The 18,456-nt window shown below is 37.2% G+C and overlaps 1 protein-coding gene across 17 annotated transcripts in view; it reads right to left on the bottom strand.

Moving 5' to 3' along the window:
* STAU2 (staufen double-stranded RNA binding protein 2) overlaps positions 1-18,456 on the bottom strand; it is a 311,608-nt gene that overhangs the window by 85,289 nt on the left and 207,863 nt on the right. For 2 of the 17 annotated variants that reach the window (XM_045049930.1, XM_019822788.3), the window contains one exon: positions 11,345-11,734. The exons of 13 other annotated variants lie outside the window; for them this stretch is intronic. In XM_045049930.1, the coding sequence (XP_044905865.1) occupies positions 11,669-11,734 (66 nt within the window). In that variant the 3' untranslated portion in view covers positions 11,345-11,668. Of the gene's footprint in view, positions 1-1,339; positions 5,584-11,344; positions 11,735-16,535; positions 16,940-18,456 lie in introns of those variants that run through there. 2 more of the 17 variants (XM_045049926.1, XM_045049925.1) reach the window with 2 other exon arrangements.

Genomic DNA, 18,456 nt, shown 5'->3' on the forward strand with positions numbered 1-18,456 from the left:
GAGCGTCCTCTCAGCTACCACCAGATATGGTAGCTTACTTAAAACAGGGTTGGTAAAATTTAGCTCAGGTTTCTTCAGTAGTTAGTATTTCCCAAGAAATTTGGGGATAAAACTGTGAATAACCACAGTAATTTTCTCTTCAGTATTTATGTTGTGTCCCAAACATAAATGTTTGCTACCAAAAACCAATACAAGGTGTATCTTCACCCTTCCTCTATTTTAGAGGAAAGTTTAAGTATTACACAGACTATATACTTCAAATGTATACAGTGAACCTTTCAAAATGACAATTTTAAGGTCCCATCACTTAGGAAGAAGTGACAAAGGAGGGTATAAACGTCCTGCTGTTTTCTCTCTCACTGGCAGCTTACTTTTGCCACCTAGTGGGGGAGGCAGTTTCATAGTCAGGTTTGTGTTTTGTAGAAGACCCAAGAGCAGAGGTCAGCTTCTTATTAGAAAATGATCAAACATTTCTTTCGTATCAGGGATTTTAGATGAATTTTTTTAAATAACCTTAAGTAATCTCTACAAAACTGGCCTGTTCCAAGTCTATCGGTTTTCTTTCAAGCAGTTAGTTTCCACTACAGTGATTAACCTACATGATCGAAGGGAAGATAAAACCTTTTTGTATACATATTTGATTTGTAACTCTGGGGAAGGAAACTTTTCCTGGTTTCCAATGGTTCTGCATCCCCTTACTTTGTAGAATTTCGCAAGGTATCTGTTTTGGTTCCTTCCTCTATTTTGTGCTTATATGGGGACCTAACCTGTATCTTCATCCCTAATTTCTCATTGTGACTCTGACCTCAAATCTTTTGTTGTTTACTGAGTATCGTCTCTGGAATGGACATTTAATACGTCAAAAACCTAAGTCATGATCCTCCAAAAGAATCGAAGAACCAGCTTTCCTTTTGAGCCATGTGGCGGGCCTAATCAGGACTAGAGTGCAGCCTAGGGTTAACAATGGCAGAGCGACTTTTTTAAAGTATGTAAAAATTAATGAAACAAGTTAAGTAAAGGAAACAATCAGAAGTCAGGATCAGTTTACTGGGCTGGGCAGGAGGGAACATGATGATCAGGAGTTAGGGTGGGGCAATAATAATTAACAGGAATTGAGGTCAAGAATACAGGAAATTTGAGGCAGGTCACAAAGCTGAAGCTAAGAAAATTGGAAATAAGAGGCAAGAAATGTTGCAGAAAGTATCACAGCTCAAGTCCCCAGGCTTGAGGTACATGCAGGGATGAAGAGAGTGGAGGACCAGCAGAGACGTGCAATTCCTGGGCCTGGAAATGCATGGTGATTTCTGGTTTTCCGCTCTATTTCTGCTGAAATAGTGAAGTGGTGGGGGGGGGGAGGGAGTGGAGAATAATCCTCACGGAGTTTGCTGGAGAATTTCTTGAGGTTCTGGGCCCAAATAAATGATTGCTTACCAACATTTCCATGATCACAAATGGCCTTATAATCCTTTTGGTGTCTGAGGCTTTGAAGCTTATAAAGTTTTTTTTTAAACATCTTTATTGAGGTATAATTTATATACCATAAAGTTCATCTATTGTTCAACTTTTAACAAATTTACAAAGTTCTACAAACATCATCACAATCTAGTCTTAGAGCATTTCTCTTACTGCAAAAGTTTCACTGTGCCCATTTGCAATCATTCCCCACTCCCATTCCCAGCCCAAGGCAACCATTGATCTGCTTTCTCTCTCTATAGATTTGCCTTCTCCGGAAATTTCACATAAATGGAATCCTACATGTGGTCTGTTGTGACTGGTGTCTTTCATATGGCATGTTTCTGAGGTTCTTTGTTATAGAGTATATCAGTTCATTCTTTTTCATTGATTAGTATTCCATTATATGGATATATCGCTCTTTATTCATTCACTAGTTAGGAGGTATTCAGATTGTTTCCAGGTTTTGGCTATTAGGAATAATGCTGTCATGAATATTGACATACAAGTCTTCATGTAAACATGTTAATTTTCCTTAGCAGATATAAAAGTGGAATTGCTACATCATGTCATAAAATTTGTTTAACTTAAGAAACTGCCAAATAATTTTCCAAAGTGGCTGTACAATTCTACATTCCCACCAGCAATCCATGAAGGTTTCAGTTTTTCCACATTCTTGTCAACATTTGTTATTGTCTGCCTTTTCTTGTATGACCATCTTACTGGGTAGGAAGTGGTATCCCACTGTGGTTTTACTTTGCCTTTCCCTATGGCTAATTATGTTGAGCATCTTCTTAGGTGTTTATTAGCCAATTGTACATTTTCTTTGATGAACTGTCTATTCATATCATTTATCCATTTTGCATTGCCTTCTTATTATTGTGTCATAAGAGCTCTTTGTATATTCATAGGCATGAGTAATTTGTAAGATATATATGATTTGCAAATAGTTTCTTCTAGTTGGTGCCTTGTCTTTTGTTTTTCTCAATGGTATCTTTTAAAGCACAAAAGTTTTAAGTTTTGATAAAGTCCAATTACCCAATTTCTTCTTTTATGGATTATGTTTTGGTGTTGAATCTAAAAATTCTTGGCCTAACCTAAGGTCATGAAAATTTCTCTTATGATTTTTCCAGAAGTTTTACTTTTTTAGATTTACACTTACATCTATTATCATTTTAAGTTAATTTTTTTATATGGTTGAGGTAAGGGTCTAAATTTATCTTTTGCATATGGATATTTAATTTTCCTAGTACCATCTCTTAAAAAAACAATCCTTTCTCACTTAATTTCCTTGGCACTTCTTTGGAAAATAGATTGAACTAAATATAAAGGTTCATTTCTGGACTGTTCCATTTGATTCTGTTCCATTGATCTACATGTGTATCCTCATGCCGCTAACTTAGAATAATGTAGTTTTATAGTAAAATTTGGGTAGTGTAAGTCTTTCAATTTTGTTCTTCCTTTTCAAAATTGTTTTAACTGTTCTGGGCTCTTTGCATTTCCATATAAATGTTGGGATCAGCTTGTCAATTTCTAAAAAAAAAAAAAAACAAGAACAAAAACAAAAACAAAACAAAAACCTACTGGGATTCTGATAGAGATTGCCCTGACCATATAGATCAATTTGGGGAAAAGTGGCAACTTAACATTAATGGGTCTTCTAATCCATGAATGTTGAATTCTCTCATATATTTAGATTTTTAACTTCTCTCAGCAATGTTTTGTAGTTTTCAGTGTAAAGTCTTAATACTTCTTTGGTTAAATTGATTCCTAAGTATCTTATTATTTTTGATGGTATTGTCGATGAAATTGTCTTCTTAAATTTATTTTTGGATGCTTGTTTCTAGTATATTTGTATCTAGTATACAATTGATTTTTGTATATTAATTTGTATCCTATAACTTTATGAACTTATTTTTAAGTCCCAATAGGTGTGTGTGTATGTGTGTGTGTGTGTGTATTTCTTAGGATTTTCTAAATACATAATCGTGTCATCTACAAATAAAGTTTTGTTTCTTCCTTTCCAAGTTGCATGACTTTTGTTTCTCTTTCCTCCCCCTCACCCCCTTTTGCAGTGGCTACAAACTCTGGTGTAATGTTGAGCAAAAAATGTTTAGTGTAAGCATTCTTGTTTTGTCCCCAAACTTATGGGGGGGAAAGCCTGCAGTCTTTCATCATTAAGATGACATTAGTTGTAGAGTTTTCATAGATGTTCTTTATTAAGTTAAGAAAGTTCCTAAATGCTCTATTCCTAAATTGTTCAGAGCTTTTAATCAGGAATGGATGTTGGATTGTTCAGAGCTTTTAATCAGGAGTGCATGCTTTTTCTGTGCTTACTGAGATTATTGAGTTTTTTCCCCTTTATTAATATGATGTATATAGTATGTGATTTTCAGATGTTAAATCAACCTTGATAATGGTGTTTAATGCTTTTTATATGTTGCTTGATGTTGTCCCACAGTTTCTGAGGCTCTGTCCATTTTTAAACTCTTTTTTCCCTGTTTTTCAGGCTGGATAATTTCTTTTGATACATCTTGAAGTTCATGGGTTCTTTCTTCTGCCATCTCAAATCTGTTGTTGAATCACTCTAGTGAATTTTTCATTTCAGTAATTCTCTATTTGTTGAATTATCATGTTTTTCTTTAATTCTTCAAACATGTCTTCCTTTCATTAGTTGAACATATTTAATATAGCTGCTTTGAGGTCTTTCTCCGCTAAGTCCAAAGCTCTGGGCCCACAGCTTCTTTCCACTGAGTATTGGTAAACCTTTCCTTTCTTTTCATATCTTGTAATTTTTTGTTAAAAACTGGATACACACGCACACGCGCGCGTGCACACACACACACACACGCACATATGGCATATATATATTGTAGTAACTCTGGATTTTGATGTTCCTCTCTCAGGGCTGTTGTTGTTCCTGGTGTTTTTCCACTATTGATTTGCTTGATTAAATGTATGCAATCCATCTCCCCAGGGCATGTGCTCCTTGTGTCTCTCTCTACTCAGTTTTTTAAAATTTCCTTTTGTTTTTATTTTTAAATCTGACTTTCTAGGAATGACCCTTGTGTCTGCGTAGCTTAGTCAATTACTGATCATTAATTGTACTCCAGCACCTTAAGCCAATATAACTTCTACTCTCTGCCAACGGAGCTGTGTTTGGGTTGGGAAGCTCATTCAAATTTCTGGCAGTTCTCAGGTCTGCCTGGGCATTTACTTTCTGCCAGACCCTCTTGCATCTCCTCTGCATACGTGCAGAATTTCATGTGCAGCAGGGATGTATAGATAGCTTGGGCCCTCTTTGGTCTCTCCTGCAGGTGTGTGAAGTCTGTTGGTCAGCCAGGAATATGTGTGGTTTACCAAGGTCCCTATCACTGTATCATTCCCTGAATCTCCCTGATAAATTTCTGGCTAGTCTGTTTGTCTATTGTTGACTCCAACCAAGACTGTAACGTCAGGTTCACAGAGTCATTAGCCAGCCTTTCCTATCTGTTTGCCATCAAGATATCCACTGTTATTCACAATGCCTATGGGCATAGGGTTTCTCACATTCTACTTTAAATCAAGTGAGGCCATTCCTCCAGTGAAACTGCTGGTTTTCATGGTTTTCCTCACCCTTGCAGAACTCCTATGCTGACTGAGCCTCAAAGTGGGGCATGGGAGCAGCTCCAGACAGAAACACCACAGGACCCTACTTTTCTTACCTGAAGTCCAGTCATTTTTCCGTGAATAAATGCTTTTCAATTTGTTGAGTGTTTTTGGTCAATTTCCAGAGTCCTAAAATTGCTGTTCTTGATAATTTCGTCCAGTTTGCTTTTTGAAAATAATTGTCCAGCTCTCACTCTGCCATATTATATTGGTAGTGTGCCTTTAAAGCTATTTTTAATTGCTCTGCTTCTTTCTGTCATACTCAGCTGGTCACCAAGGTCTGCTGATTCTTTTTATGCAATGTCGCTCTGGGAGAGATGCTGTTTTTCTTGCCATTTGTAGAGACACACCCATCAAGATAACCAGCACTATTGTGGAAGCTTTCTTCCCCACCACAGTCAATCCTGCATCTGGCTACTAGATTGATCTTAGAGACGCCAGCATAATCATATTCCCTGCTCCTGGCTGAAGAATGGTTCTTTGCTGCAAAAACATAAAATGTGTACTACTTAACCTAGCTGTCAAAATGTACTCAACTGCCTTGATCTTATGCAACATTATGTATTCCTGGAGCTCCCACCAAGTTAAGTTTTTCTTTCCCCACATAGTCCTTGCCAATTTCCATGTTTCTAATCTTTCTCATGTTGTTTCCCCTATGTGGGAAGCCTTGTAATTTGTCTTTCAATTTTTGGTCCACCACCTCCTAAAAGAAGCTTAATCAGGTGAACTCTTCTGTTCTTGATCATTCCTATATTCCACAGCTTTTCAATATTCACATATACATATATAGATTTTGTACACGTTTCTGACACTAAACATGTCAGTTTGCAATCAGTCAATTGTTTCTGTATGTGTTTTGTCGTTTCACCAATATTTATTTCCTTTTAAATGGGTTTTATTTTTTAAAGCATTTCCGAGTCACAGTAAAATTGAACAGACAGTACAGAAAGTTCCCATATATCCCATCTCCAACTTTGTATCACACTCAGTTTGAGGGCTTTCACAATTTACAAAATTGGAAATACTCCTTAGCATATAGTACAGTGAGGGGCATGAAACTAGGGCTTAGTATGACTGCTGAATGAATAAAATGCTTCTTGATTTCCAATGGAAATTTTCAAAAATCGTTTCAGAAAAATGGTCACTTTAGGATGTCTCTACCCTCCTCCCCTTGAAGAACTTAACTCTTCCATATACCTCTGAAAGCAGAAGTGATATTTAACATTTGTAATAATTTGTGGTGTGAACACAAACCAATGAATTCAGACAACAAACCTCCTGTTGGCCCAAGAAATGATCCATCAGTTGCTAGATGATGGAGAGGTCCCAGAGGTCCTGGACATGAGGCCACAATGGTAGGGGGTGAAATATGTGGCAGCAGCTATTTGCCAAGTATTATGAAAGCATTTAAACATTTTAACACTTGGTACAACCATATCAGAGGGCACAGACTGAATATCAGTTCCATGAACAAGTAAAATGGTATTCTCTGCATTTTATAATGACTGCAGGATAGAATATCTATAAAATGTACTTCTGTCAATCATAGGCAGTTTTGGATTTGAACAGCAATGAGAACAATGAGTCTCTGTAATGCAAGGTGCAGACAAGGACAGAAAACAGTCAGAAGCCAATGTCAAGGGGTCAGTTAGGCAGTACAAGATCAAAGAGAACCAAAGTACTGGTAGGCCAAGACAAACCAACAGAGCAGACAGGTGGTAAGTAACCAGCAGTCAGAGTACAAGGGTCAGCCAAGCAGACAGTACGGATGTGCTAGGTAAGGAGACCGGCAAACAGGAGCCTAGGAAGCAGAAATGTAGCAGCAACGAGGCTCTGGCAGCCAAGCGAGTTTGTTCCTGAGCTGAAAAATTTCTTATTATGTTTCCTTCTATGGCAAGAACTGATGTGAGGCCATGACTTTTCTGCATATGAGGTTTAGTGAGCCAGGTAGGAAGCCTACTGCATATTAGTCCTCCGGAGTGAGAAATTTAAGTGTGGGTCTTGGTATAATGGTGACACTTCTCACCAAAGGTACCAGAGGATGGTAGCACACCACTGGACTGCCTACGAAGGGTCACAGAGACGTTTTTTAACACTACGTTGACCATTACTAATTTCACACATGTTAAATATTTGGGGGCTTAAGACTGTCTTCAAATTCCTTCATCAGAGGATGCAAAGAGAAGCAAATTAACTAAAGGGTATTTTTAAAATATGTGATCTGAAAAGGCATTAGCTGCCAACTTAGAAACAAAGAGAGCAGGCCAAATAACTATTAGCAATGAAAGAAGAAAATTGGATTTCTGAAAAATAACTAGTTTGTCTAAAAAAGAATTTTGGAAATGGGGAGAGACATGACTTAATTGAAGGTGTATTACTAAGAGTAGGTTTCTGTTTTTCGGTTTTAAATAGTATAATAAATCATACACAACACCATAATTTGAGTTTACAAGGAAGGTAATACTCTTTAGGTTGTAAAAGTGACCTCCAGTGGGTAATAACGCTCTCAAATCTGTGGCCTGGCGGACTATATGCCATTGATCGTCACTTTAAAAAGTCTATATAGGCAACAGTTTTCCACTATAACTTTCACATCCATTTAGCCAATTATATACATATGGTATTTATTGGTTTAATAATATATCTGGTTATGATTCATTAGTATGAACTGTTAACAGAAAGGTTTGTAGAATATTTCCCTAATGATCTTCAAATCAACTTCAAATATATGGATCTACAGAACAGTAGAAATATTAAATTCCTACTTAAATAATGTAAAATTGGAATACTGAATTAAAAATCAAGGAACTAATGGAGTGCCTGGGTGGCTCAGTCAGTCAAGCGTTTGACTTCGGCTCAGGTTGTGATCTCACAGTTTGTGAGTTCAAGCTCTGTCTCAGGCTCTGTGCTGACAGCGCAGAGCCTGGAGCTTGCTTCGAGTTCTGTCTCTCCTTCGTTCTCTGCCCCTCCCCCACCCCCACTCACTCTCTCTCTCTCTCTCTCTCTCTCTCAAAAATATATAAACATTAAAAAAGAAAAGTTTAAAAATCAAGTAACTACTGACATGGAGTTTGTATGCAGGTCCCAAGTTGACCAAAACTTATTAGGGAGAAAAATCTAGAAAATATTTTTGGTTCTATAATTTGTTGAGATCACTAACATGAAATTATCTTCAAAGAGATAATCTGTTGTGAAACACTGAGCTATAGGTAACTGGGGTACAGGTCAAATAACCACCCTAAAAATCATTTTTAGTGTAGTTGAGAAAAGTCAGGTTTTTAGAAACCTAAAATTTCACAGTTTCTGTTGATTAAAATAGCTGTTAATCATCACTTCAGGAAAAAGTGGGAGAAAGAAAGCAATAAATTAAATTCGTGGGTTTTGACTGTAGTCCAAAATTAATTTTTGGGTAAAATTAATAAGTCACTTGTGGGCACAATATCACTGGATATGTGCACCCTCCTAGAAATGTGGTCATGCTATACTAAGCATAAATGGAATCATGAATCAGTTATAAAATATATAATATTTAGTCTTCTCACTGCCTCCCCCTATAACTCAGTGTTGGTTCTGGAAACTGCTTATACAGCTGAAATAAAAGAAGTGAAAGATCACCATGGAAACAAGAGAATATTCCCTACTACTAAAAAAAAAAAAAAAAAAAGTCCAGCTATGAAATGTTTCTAAATGGGATTTCAAAAGGAGACAAAAGTAACCTCCTTTGGTACAAACTTTCTTTCAATGCTCTGATGAATACTGATAAAGAGAGACTTCTTATTCCCTTAGAGAATAAAATTGATTTCCACTGTAGAGTAAATAAATACAAAATTCACAATCAAGTCTAACTGTGCTGTAATAGGGGAACTATTTCCAGAAAACTGGCTCCTTTCTGAAAGAGAATGAACTCTGAATGCCCATGTTTAAAACAACAATTTGATACAAATTTCACAAGGTGAATGCCTAATGTTTCTTCCTTCTAGTCCAGGAATTAGACCAGCAATTTTTTTCCTGTAAAGTGGCAGATACTAAGTATCTCAGGCTCTGCAGGCGACAAGGTCTCTGTCATAACCACTCATCTCTGCTGTTGTGGAGTAAAAGTGGCTATAGACAATACCCAAGTGAATAAGCATGACTATTTTCCGATGAAACTTATTTATGGGCACTAAAATTTGAATTCCATATAATTCTCATATGTCATGAAATATTACTCTTCTTTTGATCTTTTTTCCAATCATTTCAAAATCTAAAAACCATTCTTAATTCAAGCGGTAGCATGGATTTGGCCTGCGGGTCACAGTTTGCTGACTCCTGTTCTAGACCATCCATGAGTGATAAACTATCCAGTGGTGAGAAGTTGTTCCTACTGACTTCCTGCTGATTTTTTTTGAAGATATGATTGAATTTGTAACTGTGTGTGGTGACAGATTATTATTATGTGTGGTGACAGATGATTATTATGACAATCATTTCACATAAAATGTTGTATACTTAAAACTAATACCATGTTATATATATCGATTATATCTCAATTAAAGAAAATCTAAAAACAAAAACAAAACACTATGTGAACTACTGGGCCAATTACTGAAATATAAAATGGAAAGGAAAAAAAAGATATGATTAAATTCCTTAACCACAATATATAGTTGTGTAAAATGGGAATTTCATATAATAAAGTTAAAAGTCAGCAGAAGAAATTTTTGTCCTATAATCATGGGATACGTTTCAAGTAGAGGAAATATTCTGAAATACTTCAATATAAAAAAAATCAGTATATATGAAAACAATTTCTCGAAGCAAACATTAAAATTGATGTGCCTTTCTAATATCTCTCTTAGCACCCTATTTCATAAAAAGTAAATGAAAATCAGGTTACATTTTGAATTTTAGCAGCTCCGGGACCTCGTGGAAGCTGCCAAGGGCAGTGATCATTCCCTCTCTGTCAACACCCCATGGCACTCAGCACTCTGGCTTGACGTGTGGAACAAGAAAAACAGCTGAAGTTCAAAACCGACACTGAATCTATGTAACACAAAGAATTCCTGAACCCTATTACAGATACCTCTAGGATGATGACATGAGGTCTGTTATTATACAATGTCACTTAAGTGTGTCCTTTATGTTAATAAAAAAAAAAAAACAACAACAACAACAAAAAAAAAAAAAACCTTTGTCTTAGGTGATTGTTGCTCCAAACTATGAAGTTCATGTCTCTTTATATTCTGAGGACTGCAGTCCCCAGTGACATCATTCAGTGGATACCGACTTATGTACTACAATACGGAATGCTAGAATCAGGAGGCAGGCTGTGGAACTTGAAGAAAGCAATTCAGGACACTGAGAAGGACGGAGGCTTAGGCATAATAGGTTACAAAAATTAAAGATTACAAACAGATCAGTGGAAGAATTACTGACAGATTCCAAATGCTACATATACTCAGTTACATATACTCAGAGTACGCAAACACTAGATGTCAACATACGAAAGTACCCGAATGCTTTCACAGATAATGTCCTTCTAAGGCACCATGAGAGAAAGCATACTAGGACAAACACTGTACTTCTCTCACTAGTTCTACCAAATGAATTCTACCAAATCCAAGTTATTCTAATTTTCTTAGAAATCCAATTCAATTCCATCCTATAAACAGGAATTGAGTGCCTCCTACATGCCAGAGCATAGACAAGGAGAATTCAAAGGTGAGTAAGACATTGCCCTGCACCTCCAAGAGGTTACTGCCCAGCAGGGTCCACCGATATGAAAAACAATGGGAAGATAGTTTGATAGGTTTAACAATGGAATAACACAGAAAGTAGATTTGCAGAAGGCCTATTGACTGCCACTGACAGCTTGGTTGTATCTGACGGATACAACAATTAAAGTTCCTATTATGAGCAAGGAGAGAATGGCCCAGGCAGAGGGAACAGTGTAGACAAAGACACAGATGCTAAAGAGCACGAGATATGGGAACTCAATACTACCAGAACATAAAGTGTGGGTTTTAGTTAGGTACGGGGTGAATGGTGAAGGATGAGATTGGAGACAAGGGCAGGGACCAAATCATAATGCCCGGAGACCTGTGCTGTGCAACACATACGTGGTACTGAGCACTTGAAGTGTGGCTAGTCCAAAATGAGACATATGAGAAATGGTTAAATACCTCAATAATGTAAAAAGCTGATTGTATGTGGAAGTGATACTTTGGATATATTGGGTTAATTAACGTATATTATTAAGATCAAGTTCACCTGTTGTTTTTTTTTAATGAGTCTGAGAGAACATTTAGAATTATATAATGTGGCATTTAATTCCTCATGTAGTAGTCTCTGTAGTTGATTCTTCAACAATCATTTCACCCTAAGCATTTAGACTCATGGTGATCTCAGGGCACCTGACTGGCTCAGTCAGTAAAGCATGTGACTCTTGATCTTGCGGTCATGAGTTCAAGCCCTATGTTGGGTGTAGAGATTGCTTAAAACATAAAAATCTTAAAAAAGAAAAAAAAAATCTCATAGTGATCTCATTGTCTCTTGCCAGCAACTGTTTGGAGATGGGCTTGTGAATGACTCAATCCAGGCATGCACCATGAAGGAAAGATGGCTGGAGGAGTTCCTGATATAGATGTCTTTGCTCCTAAAAGGAGATACAGTAAGATCAGATCTCTCATCATCTTTTAAATGTGGATACACTGCCAGTGACACAGAGAACTACTGTGGCCATCTTTCCATGAATCAGAGGATGAAGCAGAGCTAAGAAATGGAATAACCTGAGTCCTTGTTGACATTGCTAAGCTACTTTATCAACCAACCCTGGGATTCACCCTTCTTCTGAACTTCCTGTTATGGGAGATAACAAGGTTCCTTATTGTTTAAGCCAGTATGAGTCAGGTTTTCTGCTACTTGTAGCCAAAAGCAACCTAACTGATCCACTCCATCAGACTAACGTTTACCTCAAGGGAAAGGGACTATGTATGTACTATCATTTAAGACCATCTAGCACTATAAAAGTTCTGTGTATAGTCTATAATCAATCCATGCATTATTGTTGTGATAGTATATACTATCACATATGTGTCATATCACATTAATTAATCAGGAAAGAAAAACCTATGAGCAGACTTTAACTAAACAAAAGTAGAAGAGAATACCCTTTAGATTTGGATTTGTAACTTGTTCCATGTACTTCATGGTTGTGTTTTCACTGAGAGGTTGGCCTTGAATTCCAGTCAAAGCACCCACACTGGCAACACCTCAGCTTGGTATGCAAAGATGGACATAAATTTTTACAGGTGATGTAGCAAATGAAGCAAATATACGAACACTATAGTTTATACCTCATAGAATTATTATGAGAATCAATCAAAATAATGGATGTAGAGCCTAGCACAATATCTGGTACAGAGTTAACACATTTAATATAAATTTGGTTCCTGTTTCATTTATCTTGTAGAATTGCTCATTTCATAAATTCTTAGAATTTATGAAATGTGCTAATTATGCTTTGTCTTTTATATATATGTATATAAATGTGCTAATTATGCTTTGTATGTATATGTATGTATATGTACATAAATATACTAATTATACTTTGTCCTTTATATCATAATCTCATCTTATGTTGACGAGAAGTCAAATTAGAGCAAATAGTAATTTACATGTTATATACTACATGGGTGAGTTAGTGCTTGGTTAGGTGGTTGATTTATTCCTTTTTTATATGAAGCAAGTGAGTTCCAAAGCTAACCTGAACACAATAAGGTAGGTAGTGATAAACCACATAACTAGAAACTAAGCAACAGTATTTTAACTAATCTACATCTGCCTACCCAGTGCTGGTGAGATTGGTGAGATTAATAATGCAGTCTAAATGAAGGTGAATAAAATAAAATATAAAGACAGGGAAGGAAGTTTATGATTTTGAGGCTGTACCTGGAAGGTGACCGATTTAAGCAAAAGAGAAAGAGTAAACAGGACTCAGTAACATCCAAGCACGATGAAGAAAGATGTAGAAAGTGTCAGGCCACAAGGAGAGAGGAAAGAATATTTGGTGAATTATACCCAAGCTAGAAGATTCCAAAAACCTTTCTGCATTATTATAAATGATTCTGCTTTTAAAAATATATACTAACCAATATAAATTTAATTTCCAAATAGGATATATTGAAAAACATTGAGCAAAACCCTCACTAGCTTAATCTTACCGAATAAATGAGCTCTTTACCCAACTTATGAAAGCTCTTACCCAACTTTCTTCATTGAAACCACCATATGCTCTGCAGATTTTAAATTTCACAGGATGATGAACTCACTGAAGCCTACATTAAGTTAGTTACCTAGCCTATTACGAAGACTAGAAGTTAGTTATCTTTGGATGCTCTACTATCTAGTGCAATATTCCCAGAGAGTTGTTCAGTTGACAAATTTTTGCTATATGTTAAAATACTTAAAATATTTTGCTAAAAAACATTGAAAAAGAAAATCACCATCTAGAAATTTAAACTGTTTTTATTCTAGACAATTAAACATTCAAAACTAATGTAAATTAATAGTATCACATTTGCTCTACGATGAATAAAAGCAAACGTGTAGAACATTTTCACCCAGATCTCACCAGGACGCCCAGGCAGCAACCAGCCTGAATGACTGCCTACTCTCTGGATGAGAATTCAAAGTTCCCAAGTGGGAAATGCTGGCCTACAGATCCTTTCTCTGAAGTCAGACAGGGGCAGGCTTAGACCACTTTTGGAGACTAATAATTATTCTAGGAAGTCTGAGGCGGGCCTTAACTAACCATTGGTATTTGGAGAAGCTCTAAACTAAGCTCTAAGTTAAATTTAGTGCATTCTAAGGTGGATCCAACATATTCAGAGCATACAGGAAAGGAAAGGGGATGTCATGTCTCCACATTTCCCTGGGGTCAATACCACACATGGGTCAATGATAAAGGAATGAAACTGGCTTTTTTTTTTTTTAAGTTAGGTTTATTGAGGTATAACCTAAATACAGTAAAATTTACCCTTTTTACTAAAAGCATACAGTTCTATAAGTTTAATAAGTGTATAGTCATGTTCTACCACCACAATCAAGATACAGCACATTTCCATTGCCCTTCAAAATTCTCATGACAACTTATGGTCAATCCTTCCTCAGCCCCTGTTTTCTGTCTCTAAAGTTCTGCCTTCTCCAGAATGTCATACACATCAAGTCTACAGTATGTTGCTTTTTGATTTCTGGTTTCTTTCATCTGTCATGATATAACTGGCAACAAAGCGAAAGAGACCTGGACACTGAGTGAAACGGAGAGTGGTAGGAATTGAAACTGGAGAGGTGGAAAGGGCCAAATCACATAGGGACTTAAATGCCATAACAAAAGTTTTGGATTTGTACTAGGTGTGATGAGAAAAGCCACTGGAAGGTTCTGAACAGCTGAAAATCTGATTGGATTAACTTAAAAATAATTCTGGCTACTGCATGGAAGACAGACCACAATGGAACAGAAGCAGAAAACAAGGAATCTAGTGTGAAGACTACTGCAGTTGCCTGGATTAAACAGGATAGGGGCATCTGGCTGGCTCAGTCAGTGGAGCACACAACTGTTGATCTTGGGGTTGTTAAGTTCAAGGCCCACACTGAGTGGAGAGATTACTTAAAAATAAAATTTTAAGGGCGCCTGGGTGGCTCAGTCAGTTGAGTGTTCAACTCTTGATTTCAGTTCAGGTCTTAATCTCACGGCTTATGAGATAGGACCCTGTGTTAGGCTCTGCACTGCCAGCATGGTGCCTGCTTGGGATTCTCTCTTTTGCTCTCTCTTTATTGCTCCCTCTCTCTCCCCCTCACTCTCAAAATAAATAAATAAATAAATAAATAAATAAATAAATAAATAAATAAATATAAAATAAAATAAAATAAAATAAAATAAAATAAAATAAAATCTTAAAAAAAAAACCCAAAACCATGATAGTGACTATAAGGGCAACAATGGAGGTAGTGAAAAGTAGTCAGATGATAGATGTAATTCAAAGGGATACTGGGACTGGATGTAGCATGTGAGGAGGAGAGAGGAGGCAAACATGCTCCAAGGAGCTTGGCTTGAGCAACAAGGTAGTGATGGTGTTGTTTACCAGGATGGGTAAAAAGAAAGGACAGGGGTGAAGGGAGAGGCAGGTTTGTTGGTGGGAGAATTAAAAGCTGCATACATTTGGACGTTGTCAGCATACAGATGATACTATATCTCCCTCCTGACCATTCTGCAGATCTGTATGGACCTTTGATAGAGATACTTCACAGTCCTTGTCCTCTCACTCCTTAATACAGTGAGTGGATACACTGAACAATACACTTAGTCTCCATTTTGCTGAGTTCCTAGGGTTAAATCTATAAAACTAAGGTAGCCTGTAAATGTTCAAGGCTAGAGAGCTCTTCCATTTGTCACCTTCATTTTCCACATAGATAAGAACAACAGGAGTTTGTTTTAAGAGGGGTCGCCTCTAAATTTTACATATTTTTTTCTCAGAATACTTACTCTGTTCATTAAATTACGTGGCTCAAATGAACTAAGGATAGAACACGTTCTGTAAGTGACTGTAGTTTTTCTTGCTTTCAAATGTTTTCCAGTATTTACTGGTTAACAGGTGAAAAAGCCATTTAGTGGTATATCCTTTCGAACTTATTTTTTTATTTAAAAAAAAATTTTTTTTCAACGTTTATTTATTTTTGGGACAGAGAGAGACACAGCATGAACGGGGGAGGGGCAGAGAGAGAGGGAGACACAGAATCGGAAACAGGCTCCAGGCTCCGAGCCATCAGCCCAGAGCCCGACACGGGGCTCGAACTCACGGACCGCGAGATCGTGACCTGGCTGAAGTCGGACGCTTAACCGACTACGCCACCCAGGCACCCCTCCTTTCCAACTTATGAAATCAAGTTTATGCTTTCGGTATGGTGAAGAAGTACTTTTTGCGTAGACAGACCCTGAGTATGAGGAAAGTGTAAGGGCAACATAATGCGGAAAAGCAGAGGATGTGCAGTAGAGATCTACTGAGCCTCCTTTCCTCAGGGAGCCCGAGAATCCAAGCACAAGGGAGGAGTACTGATCACACTGTACTTCATTCGCACCTCTGAGGCCACCGAAGTAGAGTGTTTAATGTACACAATGACCAATCCAGTCACAGCTCCATTCATTCATCCATCTATCCATCCAGCTTCCATCCATCCACCTGACCATTATCAACAAATTTCCTGAAAGTCTTTTTTTCTCTTAAAATTTCATGCAAATTCATCAACTCTAATGCAACTGTATTTGCTTTAATATAGAAATGTCTTTATTTACTTACCATTGCGTAAAACTGACATTCCAGTAGATGTAGTGTAAGACCTCTACGTATACGTGTGTAGGTTGTGTGCTGAACACTTTGTGGGGTCGGGGGTGGGAAGACCATTCATGCTGTAGTTCTTGTGGATTTGGACAGCAGTAAATTGCCTTGAGGAAGAAGCATCTTTTTTTCTAACCTGTAAAGGTGCCATATGGGCTAACACTAGCCCAGAACTTTACCACATGGACTTGGCACAAGCCTGAACCAGCCTCATTATTTTATTCATGAAGAAGCCAAGCTCCAAGAGGCAGAGAGACAAGTTCCCACAGCTACTTCATGGCAAATCTAGGTTTGATCTCGGTCTCTATTCCCATTCCAGTGCTCTTGTACAGCAGCATGCTGCCTCTGCTAACAATGGGTTGCTCTTCTCAGGTGTGTGGCTTTCTGAAACACTCTTTCATGTCTTTGCTCAGCCTAACAGGCGGCCTTTGCAGGATGGTTATCTCATGCTGCTCTTGCATGTGTTTCTGCCATGAATGGATACAGAGATACAGCAGCAGCCAGACTTGTTGGCAAATACTCAAAGTCGTAAAGTTGCTAGTTTGCAAGCTCCATGAGAGCAGGAACCATGTCTAACATTCTTATCACTTATCCTTAGCACCTAGCATATAGCTAAGTTATAGTTTTACACAGGGAAACACAATACTTTCTATCAATTAGCTTAAAGTTGCTAGTTTGCAAGCTCCATGAGAGCAGGAACCATGTCTAACATTCTTATCACTTATCCTTAGCACCTAGCATATAGCTAAGTTATAGTTTTACACAGGGAAACACAATACTTTCTATCAATTAGCTTAAAGTTGCTAGTTTGCAAGCTCCATGAGAGCAGGAACCATGTCTAACATTCTTATCACTTATCCTTAGCACCTAGCATATAGCTAAGTTATAGTTTTACACAGGGAAACACAATACTTTCTATCAATTAGCTTAGGTCATGTCCCTCTAATTCCTGCTGCACTCTCTTCTGCAGCTAGAGCAGAGGTCAGTGCCAAACTCTGAGAAGCACTGGAGTAATCTCCAAGCTGCTTTCGAAGTCAATATGCTATTAACTGTTTATTATTAGTGGGGCTTATTCAGCCAGGAGCAGGAAGATCAGTCACAGAACCAGAAAATGGCAGCACTGGAATGGATCTTGCAAGCCATCTAATCAACTCGTTCATTTAACAATCCAGAAAACATTCCTCTCCCAAAGAGAGGGCAGAATCCACTCAGGTAGCTGCAGCTAACTCACGCCGTGGTTAGTTCCTAAAACTCATTTTTTCTGCCTAATTTAGTTGCTTTTTCCTCAACACCAATCAACAAATGATGATCGGAAGGAAACCCCACAATGACAGAGACATTATGAACTAGGGAAGTGCGCCATTAAGGATGTCTTTTTTGAGCTGGGTGATAAATCATGTGTTTGAGAAGATAAACTACTATGTTCTTTTATTCTTTCCATGCAAGGGTACTACTCAGAGAGAAGGAAAAAAAGACTAGTCAGGCAAGACTATTAGAAGTCTTCAAATTTACTGAGAAATGGATATAAAAGTGAGTTACCATTGTTCTGCATATTAATAGTTAATTTAGAAAGCATAGCTGGTTAGTCAAACTGTAAATCGTGTATGTGTATTTATTTTTACTCCAAACTAGAAATTCTATGACCTCGATCATTAGTTTAGTCTAATCCGATGATTATTTTAACTGAAAATATGTAGTATGTTATAAACAGGATATTTTTTTGCAAGCTGCTACCTAAACAAGGGAATTTGTTATTAAGAAATAATATACTTTTCAGATTTTAAGCTGTAGTTCAGAAATAAAACCCTAAAAGTAGAAACAACACTGCAGTGTCATTTAAATAAGATCTCAAATTATGGGAGTAAGGTGATGATTCTGAAAGTTCAGTTATTTTATACACATTCTAGAATATTGAGCTCTCTTCAACAGAACTGAATGAGTATATTACAGTGAGACCCTAGTGTTATCTATGTTGTTTATCTAA

This window comes from Felis catus, chromosome F2, assembly GCF_018350175.1.
Source record: "Felis catus isolate Fca126 chromosome F2, F.catus_Fca126_mat1.0, whole genome shotgun sequence".
NCBI classification, from domain to species: Eukaryota; Metazoa; Chordata; class Mammalia; order Carnivora; family Felidae; genus Felis; species Felis catus.